At 36.0% G+C, this 15809-nt stretch overlaps 1 protein-coding gene across 1 annotated transcript; it reads left to right on the top strand.

The window, feature by feature from the left end:
* The first annotated feature begins 1526 nt into the window (after positions 1–1526).
* LOC115416890 (cysteine and glycine-rich protein 3-like) lies at positions 1527–14592 on the top strand. The gene is made up of 6 exons (XM_030130768.1): positions 1527–1555; positions 3863–3974; positions 9637–9808; positions 12721–12847; positions 13933–14026; positions 14135–14592. Exons 2-6 carry the CDS (start codon positions 3863–3865, stop codon positions 14206–14208), a joined length of 579 nt encoding a protein of 192 aa, XP_029986628.1. The 5' UTR covers positions 1527–1555; the 3' UTR covers positions 14209–14592.
* Positions 14593–15809: the final 1217 nt, after the last annotated feature.

Here is a 15809-nt window from a genome sequence, read left to right as displayed (position 1 = left end):
ATTTGTGCATCACTACCATACGTACCTCATAATGAGTACACGCAGATCTTACAGTGAAAGTGAAATTTACAGACGCTTTACTAATTCCTCTAAGCCTCCTGCTGTTGTGCAGCTTTTCCCTGCGTTCGGAAACTAATTTGAGGAGGCAGGACGTTTGTCAAACACCACCACCCCCCCAAAACTGGCCCGATCTTGTGACTAAATCCAATTCAATCTTCTAAAAAATGCCAGATCATTAGCCAATACTGATCTTTATATCGAATCAGGACATCCCTAAAGATCTTAAGACACTGTTATTCTGAGCGACTGTTAAAATAAGTGAGTTTTAGTTTGAGGAAGAAAACTTGATAAAACCATCATACAGATGTGTGGAAACAATGACATTTATACTGTATTCAGTCACTGATACAGTCTGTGGATGTAGCAAGAGTTAAAAAATTGGGTACATTTTTTAAAATCAAGACTACATTTCCTCGTCCTTCAGTGGTATCATTTACTATTGAGTATTTAATAACTTGTTTGTCACGTCTCTGGAGGCTGCAGTCTGAGAACTTTCACTGGAAAAAACAACCATAAAACCAGGATCCATGAGAGTATCAGATGTTAGCTGGACTCAAATACCACAAACAAACAATAACATTCACTGAAACAGATAAATAAGATGAAATATTTGGTCCGCTCATTTCTACATTACAGACTTATAAATAGCATCAGAAATAAAGTGAATATACTGACAAGTCACTCTGCAACATAAAATAAAGTTTCATACGTCTAAATCAAAAACACATCTTTAAAGGGTCAAAACTCCAACATATGAACTGTAAATAACTTCCTATTAATTAAATATGTAAACTGATGTCTCTAGAGACAAATACGTTGATTTTGTTGAAAATCCTGTGAAAACTTGCATGAATTTCATGGAAATCTGCAAAATTGTAAAACAAGATACTTTTTAGTTGACATTTGAACCGATACCTGTGTTACTGTTTATTTTGTTTTTATTTATGCCTTTAACAAATAAATCTTCAGTATACATATGTAAATAGTTCCTATTTGAAGGTGTTTCAGTCCGTCACTATATCTATGAATGAACACAGATTTATACATACACATTAATGAAAAAAAACATTTTAAACAATAGGTAAACATCAACATTTATTTTCTCTAAAGATGGTGATTATGTATCAGACGTCTGACAAAGTGAATAAAATTCTTCATCGTATTTGGTTTATGGATCAATAAAAACACCTAAAACTAAAAAGGTCACCGTTGGATTGGACCGTCCATGACCATAAACTGGTCCAGTCCGGTCCTGGTGTCAGACTGGTTTATGGATGACCGGGGTTTCCTGAATCTGAGTCCAGACCAAATGTTTCAGAGGCTGATGAAGGGTCCAAGGGCCCGGATCCGTCACCGGTTATTTTAGGAGGATGGTTTCACTGGAGCGTCAGCGTCGGGCTCTTCTGATTGGCTGATGGATGGTATTTAAGGCGGTGGCGTGGAGCTCAGAGCGCCACGGAGGGACAGAAGAAGAAGAACAGAGGCTGGAGTCAAGGTAGGAATGAGGAGGAGGTTAGGAACTGGACCAGGGTTAGGGATCCATCTGTGTGTCAGGAGCTGGAGTCAGATCAGGGTCGGGGGTGGGGGTCAGAATGGGGGGGGGCATGGTCATGGGGGTGCTGTTGGGACATTCTCAGGGCTTAATGAAAGGGCTGTTCAGCTTTTGTCTGGGTGATGCCTCAGTGAAGCATCTATTTCTGGAACATCACATACCAGGCCTGTGAGGGGATGGACAGGGGCTGATGGGGGGGGGGGGGGTGCACTAACCATGAACAGAAAACTGAAAAAGACATGTTAAAGATTTTCATTCATGGTCTAACCCAACGGTGTCAAACATACGGCCCGCAGCCCACCAAAGGGTCTGATCTGGCCTGTGGGATGAATATATGAATGTAAAAATTACACTGAAGATTTTAACAATTAATGGAGTTAAAGTCATTTTAGTTCAGGTTCAACATTCAAACCATTCTGATCTAAAGTGGATCAGACCAGTAAAATAGGAATCTGAATACTTTATTAATTCCAGGGTTAGTTACAGTTACAGAAAGTATAATTAAAGTAGCAGGAAAGAAATTACAAACAATGCAAATATATATACAGGGTGGGGAAGCAAAATGTTCAATATTTTGAGGCAGGGATTGAAAGACAGTGTATGACCAATTAGTTTATTGAAAGTCATGAGAATTTATTTGCCACAAGAAAATTGACATAATAGAAAATGTTTTTATTCTATGTGTCCTCCTTCTTTCTCAATAACTACCTTCACACGCTTCTTGAAACTTGTGCAAGTGTTCCTCAAATATTCGGGTGACAACTTCTCCCATTCTTCTTTAATAGTATCTTCCAGACTTTCTCGTAATAGTTTTGCTCATAGTCATTCTCTTCTTTCCATTATAAACAGTCTTTATGGACACTCCAACTATTTTTGAAATCTCTTTTGGTGTGACGAGTGCATTCAGCAAATCACACACTCTTTGACGTTTGCTTTCCTGATTACTCATATGGGCAAAAGTTTCTGAAAAGGTATGGATAATAGTGTTAGGTATGATTATGACATCAATATATGTTTGGTTTCAAAACAACTGAAGTAGTGCCTGCTGAGAAAAAACAACTAAATGTTCACTGTAAATTTTGCTTCTCCACCCTGTATGTATAAAAGCCCTAATATACATACTAAACACTATTAAAACAGTTAAAACAACAATTTGTACAATATGTATTAGACAAATATTATCATTATGGTAATTAACAAATGTAGATAAATACTGTAACTCTTAATTTCTTTGTTTTAGTATAAAAAATTACATGAAAATGTCATTAAAAAAATGTGAACATGAAATGCAATTGTACCAATATTCTGCCTGTTATTAAATGTTGTGTTCTTGTAGATCCACTGTGATCTGTAAGTTTTAACCCTACAACACCAAATGTATCATATTTGATGCATGAGTTTTGAAGCCCTCTCCATGATTAGTTTGATATTTGTTTTTCAAACACCTGATGAAAAACCTGATGTATACAATTAGATACATGCAATACACCGATAATCCACTAGGGGGAGGAGTTCATTCACCAGAGGCCTTTCCAGTGACACAACAAGACTGTCATTAATGAGGAAGGAGGAAGAACTGGGACCATTTTGAAAAGGCATTAACAATTTGTTAGACATGTTTGTGTTCTATTATGTTTTTGTTTGTTCAGAAATAATAATATTTGAGCATTGAGACCCAATGTATTAAATATGATACAAAATTGAAACTCATACATGGAAATTGATATTTGAAGAAAAAATGTTTTGTGGTTGTTCAGAAGGACCAATAAAGGCTCCAGTTTCAAAGAACTGGAATTTTCTGTCAATGATTTAATGGTTCAGGCTTTACAGGGTTAATGTACATGTGTAAATGATAAACTGAAGCTGAATATTGATTTAAAAAAAAAAAAAAATTATATTTTTCTTCAGACATTACAGGTTGTTCATTTTATTCACATTCTTCAATGTTAGTTTATAGATGTAAACATTTTCATCATGTAATTTGACTTTTTTAAACTGTAAAGCACAGAGAAAAGTTTGGAGTCGACATTATTTATAGGTTATTATTATTATTATTATTTTCCTGCTCTGGTCCAGTTCAGATCATATTGGTCTGAATTCAATGGGTTTGGACCCCTGCTGTGATCTGATCATTTTACAGCTGATGTAACATTTGTCTGATTGAGAAGATAAACCATCAAAGAAATTATATGATAAGTACTAACTGAGATGAACTGTCATGTTTTTTTTTATTTTGTCCCTGTTCCTCAGATGCCGAACTGGGGAGGGGGTTCCAAATGTGCAGCCTGTGACAAGACGGTTTATCACGCAGAGGAGATCCAATGTAACGGCAGGAGTTTCCATAAAACCTGCTTCATCTGCAGTGAGTGGCTCCGTTTATCCACTTCTATTTAGATAAGGCCTGCGGAATCAGTAACAGCTTTTAAATCACTTCTTAAAACACATTTTTACAGACTTGCCTTTATGTGATGTTGTCCCTTCTTAATGTGGAATATTTAATTTGACCCTGTTTTGGTTTTTCATTTGTATTCTCATACTTTGTTTTATTTCACACCTTCATTTTTGCATTGATTTGACAGCATCATGTTACATTATTTCTGCCCTCTCTACTTCAATAGACTCAAATTTATTCAAAGTGTCATGTTTTCACGTTTGCTGTACATATGTCTTTTATTGCGTTGTTTTTTGTTTTAGTGTCTTTGCTTGGATCTTGTGTTCTGCTGTTGTCCCCTTCTGCTGTCTGTCAAAGCGCTTTGTAAACTCAGTTTTTAAAGGCGCTATATAAATAAAATTATTATTATTATTATTATTATTATTACCATTATTATTATATTTAAAAATCACTGAATATTCAGGCTTAAACCTACTGCTCAAACTCAGTAGCAATTTAGGAATAATGAGTTAAAGTAATGAAATAATGACTGAAACAGGTGATTGTCATGATTTTGTGCAAAAGCAGAATTTGCAGTCAAGTTTTCTATCACTTATTTATTCACTATGTCTTTATCAAATAGTATCTATGTGTAATTTTATGTTTTTTAAGCAGGTGATGATGGCTCTGATTAGAGGTAGACCGATACATCAGCCGGCTGATATATTGGGCCGATATATCGATTTTTTTCAATATCGGCCATCAGCCTTAATTTTTTTTTTTTGAAAGCCGATATTTGATCAGTAGTAAAAATGTTGTAAGATATTTTATCAGGCACCTGTGTGGGCAGCACTTGACGTTCAATAAATCTAATAGTGGTCTACTATGTGAACGTGTATTAATAATTTCATTTACACTGCTGCATAAAAATCTTAATCGTCTGTGTTTCAATTGTATTTTTACAGTCGATGTCCTTTAAGAAAACAAACAAAAAAAAATCGGCCTTAAATATCAGCTGTAGATATTGGCCATCAGCTGACCAAATTTTTTAAAATCGCCATCGGCCTTAGAAAAACCCATATCTGTCGACCTCTAGGTCTGATGATGTTAAATCTGACACTTGTGTAAAATATTACACATAAAGATGATACAACAGGATTAGTGGATCAGCAGGTATTAAACAGTTTACATCAGTAGATGGTTTTTGTCTCTAGCTACTGTTTAGGGTTTTAGGATTAAAGGTAGCATTGACTTTTTTCCATTTCTAACTTTATTAGACAAGTACATGACTTTTTGTGTTCAGTTTTTGGCCTTCCGTTTACCTAATGATAGAAATTTGTCTTTTTTTTTTTTTTTTTTTAAACCATGCTGGGGGTACAATACCCTGTAATTTCCCTGTTGTTTCTGCCAAATTTCATATTTGTATATGACTGTTACTGCCATGATAAATAGTGCAATACTTAAAATCCTCCTGAGACCCAACAATGCATTTTTGTCCGATGTAGGGGACAAGAGTTTCACAGCTTTACTTAAAACAAATGAAACTTCACTGCAATGGACATTCCATTGAAAAAAAAAACAAAAAAACAAATGTATCTGAAAAAACTTTTGTGCTGTCTCCAGTCATGACCATTATTTAATGTAAAAAAGTGTAAACTTTGACTTTCCTGGGTCTCAGGAGGAGATATGCATGTATATAATATTGCAGAAACACATTCCAGTACCTATTTAAGGGTTAAAATAATGCAGAAAAACAGAAGGAACACCATGAAGTTTATGGTGAAAACTCAGACACTTGTTCCGTTTCAGAATATGTCGCTAACCTGTTCAAACCCGCTTTAAACCTATATTTGAATTTGAGGAGGTCTCAGCTCCTACTGGTCTGTTTTCTATTCCATACTCAAACCTCCCCGTTCACTCATCTGCTTCCTCTGTTTGTTTGTCCTGACCTGAATCTCAGTTGTGATGCAGCCAAAGTTTTGAGGCTTGAACTAAATCTCTAAATTAATCCAGCTCCTGTTCATGTCCCAGGGCAGTAGATCAGCTGTTTTCAGTGGTTTATCCACTTCAGTTTCATTTAAGTCGAGTGGCAACGGTGCAGTGAGTCTCATGTTTCTTCAAAAACACAGTGAAGCCGGTTGAAGATGTGGAAAAACTCTGGAAAAGTTTCAGGATGAGCTGGAATGAGGAGACTTTAACAGCAGCTCATCATATCTGTGGACATACACTATATGGACAAAAGTATGTGGACATGTTGAATTCAGGTGTTTCTTTTCAAACAGGGGTCTGGGATACAAAACAATAATGACTAATGACATAATATAGTTTTATATTATGGGATAGATATCATTTCATTGGTTAGTTTGGTTTAAATGGTTAGTTTTGCTTTAAAAATGCCTCAGATGTATTTTTTTTTCTCTCAACATTATTTTTTTTTTATCCATGACTGTAATTTTAGATGTTCTTCCTCTAAATTTCTAAAATATTTTTCCTGCTCTGACTGTAAAGAAGAATTTTCTACCACATCTAACCATTTACTTTCATCACATCTCAGTGAGAAAGAAAAATCTCCCATTACACTTTTAGGAAATATTGATGTTTATAAACTATATGGACAAAAGTATTGGGACACACCATGTCTACAGCTGTAAGATGCCCTGTTCATGATGATCTGAGATAAAAACATTAGTATTTCCTTAAAAGGTGCGGGAGACTTTCGTCACCAATTTATCATCAAATCTGTAAAACCTCAGTCATATCCTCAGTATCAGGAATCCATAAGTCTTTCTGTGATTACTCACCTCGCGACGAAATTCCAAAGACGCTCAAGTTACCTCCCGGCTCTGTTTGTAAACAAATGGTTTGTTTATGGTGGATGACACTTTGAAATTTTTCACCGTGAGGGAAGAGATTCAGGTGAGTAACCACAGAAAGACTTACAGATTCATGATACTGAGGCTATGACTGAGGTTTTACAGATTTGATGAAAACTTGGTGACAAAAGTCTCCTGCACCTTTGAAGTTTAATGGTAGATTTTTCTTCCTCAGTCAGATGTGAAGAAAGTAGATGGTTAATTGTGGTAGAAAATTATTATTTACAGTCAGAGCAGGAAAAATATTTTAGAAATTTAGAGGAAGAATATTTAAAATCACATTCATGGATAAAAAAAAAAAAAAAAAAATCAGTGTTGAGGGTAAAAACCATCTCTGCGGCATTTTAGAAACAAAGATAACATTTTAAACCAAACTAACCAATTCAATGATATTTATCCCATAATATAAAACTATATTCTGACATTAGTCATTATTGTTTTGTATCCCAGACCCCTGTTAGAAAAGAAACACCTGAATTCAACGTGTCCACATAGTGTACATATTATTTATACAATAACACAGTCTCATATACACTATATGGACAAAAGTATGTGGGCGGTCTCATATACATGAGACCATATAGTGTGTATGAGACCGTCCACATACTTTTGTCCATATAGTGTGTATGAGACCGTCCGCATACTTTTGTCCATATAGTGTATATGAGACCGTCCACATACTTTTGTCCATATAGTGTGTATGAGACCGTCCACATACTTTTGTCCATATAGTGTATATGAGACCGTCCACATACTTTTGTCCATATAGTGTATACGAGACCGGCCACATACTTTTGTCCATATAGTGTGTATGAGACCGTCCACATACTTTTGTCCATATAGTGTATACGAGACTGTCCACATACTTTTGTCCATATAGTGTGTATGAGACCGTCCACATACTTTTGTCCATATAGTGTATACGAGACTGTCCACATACTTTTGTCCATATAGTGTGTATGAGACCGTCCACATACTTTTGTCCGTATAGTGTATACGAGACCGGCCACATACTTTTGTCCATATAGTGTGTATGAGACCGTCCACATACTTTTGTCCGTATAGTGTATATGAGACCGTCCACATACTTTTGTCCATATAGTGTGTATGAGACCGTCCACATACTTTTGTCCATATAGTGTATACGAGACCGGCCACATACTTTTGTCCATATAGTGTATATGAGACCGTCCACATACTTTTGTCCATATAGTGTATACGAGACTGTCCACATACTTTTGTCCATATGGTGTGTATGAGACCGTCCACATACTTTTGTCCATATAGTGTGTATGAGACCGTCCACATACTTTTGTCCATATAGTGTGTATGAGACCGTCCACATACTTTTGTCCATATAGTGTGTATGAGACCGTCCACATACTTTTGTCCATATAGTGTATATGAGACCGTCCACATACTTTTGTCCATATAGTGTGTACGAGACCGGCCACATACTTTTGTCCATATAGTGTGTATGAGACCGTCCACATACTTTTGTCCATATAGTGTATACGAGACCGGCCACATACTTTTGTCCATATAGTGTGTATGAGACCGTCCACATACTTTTGTCCATATAGTGTGTATGAGACCGTCCACATACTTTTGTCCATATAGTGTGTACGAGACTGTCCACATACTTTTGTCCATATAGTGTGTATGAGACCGTCCACATACTTTTGTCCATATAGTGTGTATGAGACCGTCCACATACTTTTGTCCGTATAGTGTATATGAGACCGTCCACATACTTTTGTCCATATAGTGTATACGAGACCGGCCACATACTTTTGTCCATATAGTGTATATGAGACTGTCCACATACTTTTGTCCATATAGTGTATACGAGACTGTCCACATACTTTTGTCCATATGGTGTGTATGAGACTGTCCACATACTTTTGTCCATATAGTGTGTATGAGACCGTCCACATACTTTTGTCCATATAGTGTGTATGAGACCGTCCACATACTTTTGTCCATATAGTGTATATGAGACCGTCCACATACTTTTGTCCATATAGTGTGTATGAGACCGTCCACATACTTTTGTCCATATAGTGTATACGAGACCGTCCACATACTTTTGTCCATATAGTGTATACGAGACCGTCCACATACTTTTGTCCATATAGTGTATACGAGACCGGCCACATACTTTTGTCCATATAGTGTGTATGAGACCGTCCACATACTTTTGTCCATATAGTGTATACGAGACCGGCCACATACTTTTGTCCATATAGTGTGTATGAGACCGTCCACATACTTTTGTCCGTATAGTGTATACGAGACTGTCCACATACTTTTGTCCATATAGTGTGTATGAGACCGTCCACATACTTTTGTCCATATAGTGTATACGAGACTGTCCACATACTTTTGTCCATATAGTGTGTATGAGACCGTCCACATACTTTTGTCCATATAGTGTATACGAGACTGTCCACATACTTTTGTCCATATAGTGTGTATGAGACCGTCCACATACTTTTGTCCATATAGTGTATACGAGACCGGCCACATACTTTTGTCCATATAGTGTGTATGAGACCGTCCACATACTTTTGTCCACTCTGTGTGTGGGTCTGAGTGGGTGATGGTCGTCCTGACCCCTGATAACCCCCCCCCATCTGCTCAGTGTTCATCTCTTCACACACTCCTCTTACAAACAGAAGCTCAGGCCATCTGACGGTGGTAATGGCTCTGCTGACTGATAAAACTCCTGAGGTGGGGGCTTTATTTAACCCCCCCCCGTGGTTCTTTGTTGTATGCAGTGAGCTGTAGGAAGGGACTGGACAGCACCACGATGGCAGCGCACGACTCTGAAATCTACTGCAAGTCCTGTTACGGGAAGAAGTACGGACCCAAGGGCTACGGGTACGGCCAGGGGGCGGGGGCTCTGAGCTCGGACCCCCCCGGACACAACCTGGACCTGCAGCCTCAGGAGTAGGTGTTCACACTGCAGCCAGAAAACAGTGGATAACTGTGTAATTACAGATAAAAACAACACTTATGTTTTGTTTGTTTGTTTGTTTTTTTTTTTGGGGGGGGGGGGGGCAGGTTCCCCATTCAGCCCAATTTGATCTCAAATGGGTCAAACCAGTAAAATAATAATAATAAAAAAAAATTTAATTTACCCATATCATGATGTATATTGTGTAAATAAAATATATTCTATATTATTGTGTAAATAAAATCAAACCTTTAGCGCTCATACTAACTAAAAGTCAAATAACAAGCTGATGAACATTTTATTTCTTCAAGACCAAGAACTATTTTTTGTGACGACTTCAAAATTTATCAGCTTTTCCTAAATGATTTATCACCATTATATTACCCCCTGTATTTAACATTTTGCTGGATTTATGCTGTTTTATGGGCTCCGTGTGGACTTCACTGATCACCTGAGGAGGCTCAGGTGAAAAGGGGTGTGGTCAGATAAAGAGGGCAGGGCTTAGCACAACTGAAACATCACCTCATGTGGGTATTTACATAAACTGATATTCCACAGCCTGTTTTCTGTAACATCATGCAGACTAGATAGTTTCCAGAAAAGTTTTCTGTGAAGGTAGCTTTGTTTCTTTATTATTCAATCAAAAGGAAAGTTGCTTCAATCAAAAAAAAAAAACATTTTCAATCCAAAAAAAAAAAAAAACCCTTTCAATAAAATAAAAAAAAAGTGTTTGAAGTGACGTTTTTTGGGGGACTGAATAATAAAGACACAAATATCCTACCCATAATGACCCAAATACAAAAAAGATGACAAAAAATTATTTTCAAACAAAAAATAACTCACTTCAATAACAAAAAACCCTTTACAATCAAAGAAAAAAAAAAGTGTTCAAATACAATTTTTTGGGGTCTCAAATATTTTTTTGCATTGAAACATTTTTTCTTTGATTGAATTTTTTTTTTTTTTTTTGTGGTTAAGGCAACTTCCTTTTTGATTGAATAATAAAGAAACAAATCTACCTTCATAGTTTTCGTCTACACAAACCCACATTCATACATCGTAGCGCGCCATCATGTGGTTAATGTTAGAATAAACAAAAGTGGACAAATGACAATGTATTTTTTGTCTCCTACTGTGACATTCAGACTTTTAAACTCAATTTAACTCTGAACACACAAGAACAGAAACAGAATTTACATAAATAATCATTTTCAGTCACATAAACCTCAGTTTTCATGTGAGTTAAAGACAAAAACACAGAATAAACTATGGGTTTTCCACTTACCTGCATTCGTCGTGTGTAGTTCAATCTCGGTCGGATTAGCATCATATTCCAGAAAATAATTTAGAGATAATTTACGGTAAAAAAAACAAAACAAAAGAACATTCAGAATGTCCTTTTCGTGTGTCCAACCTGAGACACACCTGGACAGTAGATGACGGGACTCACCTGTGAGGAGGGCGGAGAATCACAATGCTGCCTTCTCGGGCTATCGGGAAGATAAACGTTTCCACTTGTGAATTTGAAATTACGATTTCGTTGCATTCATGTGCATTTGTTGTCGGAGTAAAATGAAAAATGCTGACACACAATTTATGCTACTTGAGTAAAACAGTTTTGGACGTGTTAATTCATCTGCTACAGCTTTTTTTTTTTTTTTTTTTTTTTTTTGCTAATTGTGTACGCTAGAAATGTGCTAAATCATGCTAACAGCAGCAGAACGTTAATAAAAGCATTGTTGATCATTCACCATCAGTCCCTCGTTGCTCGCTGTCATGTTGAAAAGGTCAAAGGTTATTCAATTTCGGCAGCTCGTGTATCAACATTTTTTCCAGTTCTCCAGTTGAAAACATGACGTCAGGGGGCGTTCACGTTCAAATATTCGAGTTCGTAACAAGTATTTACCATAATTCTCAAAGCTCGTGAAGGCAGCATCAGAAACACATTTATTAACAACATTTAAGAGGAACAGGTCTACTGTGAACATAAACCATGGGAGCAAAAATATAAGTGTGTATTTTATTGATTTTTTTTTTTTTTTTTGTTCAGTGTGTATATTTATAAAATTCTGCAGATTTAGGAGGATTTATGGTGATCGAAGTGCAGAAATTGGGGGAAAAATAATTAACTGTTTTCTGTTCTGGATTTAGTGATACTGAACAGAGAGAGGTTTGTATTTATATTTATAAATTAGATATAATCTGAAGTGTTCTACATCAGATTAGTTCTGTTAAATGGGAGAACGAACCATTAAATGAACAGTTAATGACATCTGTGTACTTTCCCTGAGCATCATCTGTCAGAAAAAAGAATAAACACACGACTTTTGTTATTGAAGGCCTTTCATTTCCATATATATTCACATTCATTTACATATATATTAATTTACGCAGATATTCAATTACATATATATTCATTTACATATACATTTGCCAGTGACATAAAATAGATGAATAGGGAAAAAAATATAAAAACAGCCAGTAGTGATTTGTGTTTGTATGTGCATGTTCTGATTTGAGGTTGTATTCGTTTCATTTTACCTGCTTCTTTAGCAATGACAGTATGACTGTTTTTTCTTTTTTTTATGATATTATGCAGCTCCAGAACAAACAAAATCAATCTACATTTTACACACAACTGGATTATATCAGTCATTAGTTAAATATTCGTTCCATTTCACCAAAAAAAAACCCCAAACAAACAAACAAACAAACAAAAAAAAACTCAATAAATACGTCATTTTGGAACCCAAGGATTAATTTATCTCAGCTTTTTACCTTTTATATGTATAATGACTCTGTGCATAAATCCAGAATGAAGTAACACCACTTTCAGTAAAGAACATACGTTAAGGCAGAAGTGTTTTTTGTTTTATAATAAATGCATGTGTGTTTTTCTCCGCAGATCCAAACCTAAACCAGCTTCTACAAACTCCACCTCTGGTAAATTCTCTAAGTTTGGAGGATCAGACCGGTGCCCCCGCTGCTCCAAGGCCGTCTACGCCGCAGAGAAGGTGATGGGGGCGGGAAAGGTAAGCCCCGCCCCCAATGAACACCTACAGTCAAACAGATGAACATATGACATGAACATATGATCTATAGACGAGTGGAGAAAACAAACAACTGAACAGAAGTCAGTGAATACAGGAAATAAGATAGTCTTCTCCTCCTCCTCCTCCTTCTTCTCCTTCTTTCTTCTCTTTTCTCCTTCTTTCTTCTCCTTTCTCCCCCTCCTTCTTTCTTTTCCTCCTTTCTCCTTCTTTCTTCTCCTTTCTCCCCCTCCTTTTTTCTTCTCCTTTCTCCTTCTTCTCCTTCTCTTTTCTCCTCCTTCTTCTTTCTTTTCCTTCTCCTTTCTCCTTCTCCTTCTTCTTCCTTCTCCTCCACCTCCTTTTTCTTTTCCTTCTTCCTCTCCTCCTTCTTCCTCCTCCTCCTCCTTTTCCCATGGTGCAAATTATCTTCTAATTTAACTCCCAAAGTCTTCAGACTGATTAAATTCAACCTTTTTCCATGTATTTATCACTGTTTACTACAATATTATCCTCTGCATTTTCCATTTTTCAGTGTAAATCCTGTATTTTCTTAGATTTAATTCACTGATCATGCAGATGTTCATTAAAGATCAGAGTAAATTCAAAGGTTATTAGATCAAAAACAGAGAAAACTGACTTTTTCAGTCCAATCTCTCATTAACTGAACATAAACCCAGTGTGTCCATCCACTGTCATTGATCCAACTCCATGGGTTTTACTGGTGAATCAATGTTGTAGAAGATGACGGTGTTTCCACGGTAACTACGGAGCTTCTGAAGGTCCAAATGGGTCATATCTGATGACCATGAAAAGACGAATAACTGTATTTTACACCAATTATTTACACTTATTGATAGAATAAGTAGATCAACAGGTATTAAATGTTTTAGAACAATGTAGATTTCCCTTGTTTCATGTTGGAAAGTGTTTTTTTTAGATCTTATCTGTGTTTTTATAGAATAACTTGTGGTGTTTAAACACATAAAATCAGCCTCATTCATGTATTTTCTGGTAAATGAATAATTATCGACTGTCTGGATCATTTTTCCAACATGTTTGTGTGTCTGTTTTTGTGTATTTTTACGCAGCCGTGGCATAAAACCTGTTTCCGTTGTCTCCTGTGCGGTAAAAGCCTGGAGTCGACCACAGTGACGGACAAAGACGGCGAGCTGTACTGTAAAGGTACCCTGATGGTTACCATGGCGACAGAGGATGCTCAGTTAGCAAAGTCTTTTAAGGTTTTTTTTTTGTTTGTTTGTTTGTATTTTTAACTGATATTCTTCTTTTCAGTGTGTTACGCCAAAAACTTTGGCCCCAAAGGCTTCGGTTTGGGCAACGAGGCCATGATGGAGGAGCGACCGTGATCATGTGACTGCAGCCGTTTCCATGGAGATGTGGGGTGGATGTTATGTATCTGGTTTTGCAGTTTTTCAGGATGTCGTAGGATGATTATTAGGCTTATTCTGCCGTTTTGTTTAATGTCACTGAGAGTTTTATTAAAATGAGGCTGATATAATGATATTTTCTGACGTGTCATTAAAGTTTTCATCTATTTGGACGAAACACTGTTAATAAACTTTTAAATATTTGTCAGTAAAGCATACAGTATTTAAGAGTGTGGTTCTTTTCAATGTGAAATTTTGATTTATTTACTGATAATAAACACATTAAGTTCTCTATTAAAACTATTTAGTTTACTATGGCTCACAACCTTCTGAAATTATTCCACTGCAAAAAATTAGTAGTAGAAGTTTCACTGGCTCAAAAACAAACTGTGGATGTTTATGAAGGATTTTGTTTTTCCACTGTGGCTCTATGAGATTATTTGGAATGAAATGTGCTTTATTAATGCAAATTATTATTATTATTATTATTATTATTATTATTATTATTATTATTATTATTATTATTATTATTATTATTATCTTTCCGGTATGTGGGTGAGCATATAATGCACACTTTCCACTGAATGTTATAAAAGGTCATATTATTTTTCACTATTTGTTTTAGGTCAGAATTCTAAAGTTTTAGCATTTAACATTTGACCTAGCACAAAATATAATAATACATGTTAATCAGTGTTGTTGTTAGTCATTGACATATGCCAAGCTGAAAAAAAAAAATAAAAGTAACCCGATTTTTATGTAGCATACTGGAAAAAAAAAAGGTGTGTTTTGTGTTTCAAAAAACGTGGTTTGTTGACATTACAAACATTTAACTCTTACTGTACTTGTGTTGATTTGTCTCATAACATTTGGAACAATTTATCCTTTTGAACTCATCATTTTTCTTAAATCACTAAACACATATATGACTGATTATGTGGTTTTATTTTAACTTCCAGACAACCTGCTGTTTCTGGAGTCAATTAACACATCCTCATCCCGGTAAAAATGAATAATTAATCCAACTGTATTTGCATATAAATAAATAATTCCATGTAGTGATTAATTGGAATAATTGAAGCAACGTGTGATGAACGGTCTGAATAATAATGCATGAGCAGTCGCGCACTCGGACGGTGCAGATGTTATTGTTCAACTAAAATTAGACTCATCACACTCCGTTCATTATCATATTGTAATTAAAGTCGTTCTAAAGCGGCCTTCTGTCTTTACACAACGTTGGCTCAGTTAAACCGTCACTGTTCAGGTCTTAACGTGTATGAAAAGGCTTAAAAACTGATTTAATTTGACAGTTATTGTATTTGCTGTTTTTATGCCATAAGATTCAAGTGTAGACATGATGGTTTTTAATGAGTTCAGATCCTTTTGTCAAAAACGACTCATTTCAGTATCTTTAGTGCATTTTACATGTAGTGAGGCCAGGCCTTCTCTGCTGGCCCCCCCTGTATCTGGAACTCCCTCCCTGACCACATCAGAGCTCCACAGTCACTGGACTCTTTCAAAAACAGACTTAAGACATTCCTGTTGAGACACCATGATGTTTGTTTTATTTGCCTCAT

The sequence above is a fragment of the Sphaeramia orbicularis genome, chromosome 3 (assembly GCF_902148855.1).
Source record: "Sphaeramia orbicularis chromosome 3, fSphaOr1.1, whole genome shotgun sequence".
Classification (NCBI taxonomy): Eukaryota; Metazoa; Chordata; class Actinopteri; order Kurtiformes; family Apogonidae; genus Sphaeramia; species Sphaeramia orbicularis.
Note: the sequence above shows the minus strand (reverse complement) of the source record. Positions and strands in the feature narration are given on the sequence as shown.

Coding starts and splice junctions, on each gene's coding strand:
- LOC115416890 (XM_030130768.1), top strand. CDS start 3,863: ATGCCGAACTGGGGAGGGGGTTCCAAATGTGCAGCCTGTGACAAGACG. Junction 3,975..9,636: donor TAAAACCTGCTTCATCTGCA/GTGAGTGGCTCC, acceptor TGTTGTATGCAG/TGAGCTGTAGGAAGGGACTG. Junction 12,848..13,932: donor AGGTGATGGGGGCGGGAAAG/GTAAGCCCCGCC, acceptor ATTTTTACGCAG/CCGTGGCATAAAACCTGTTT.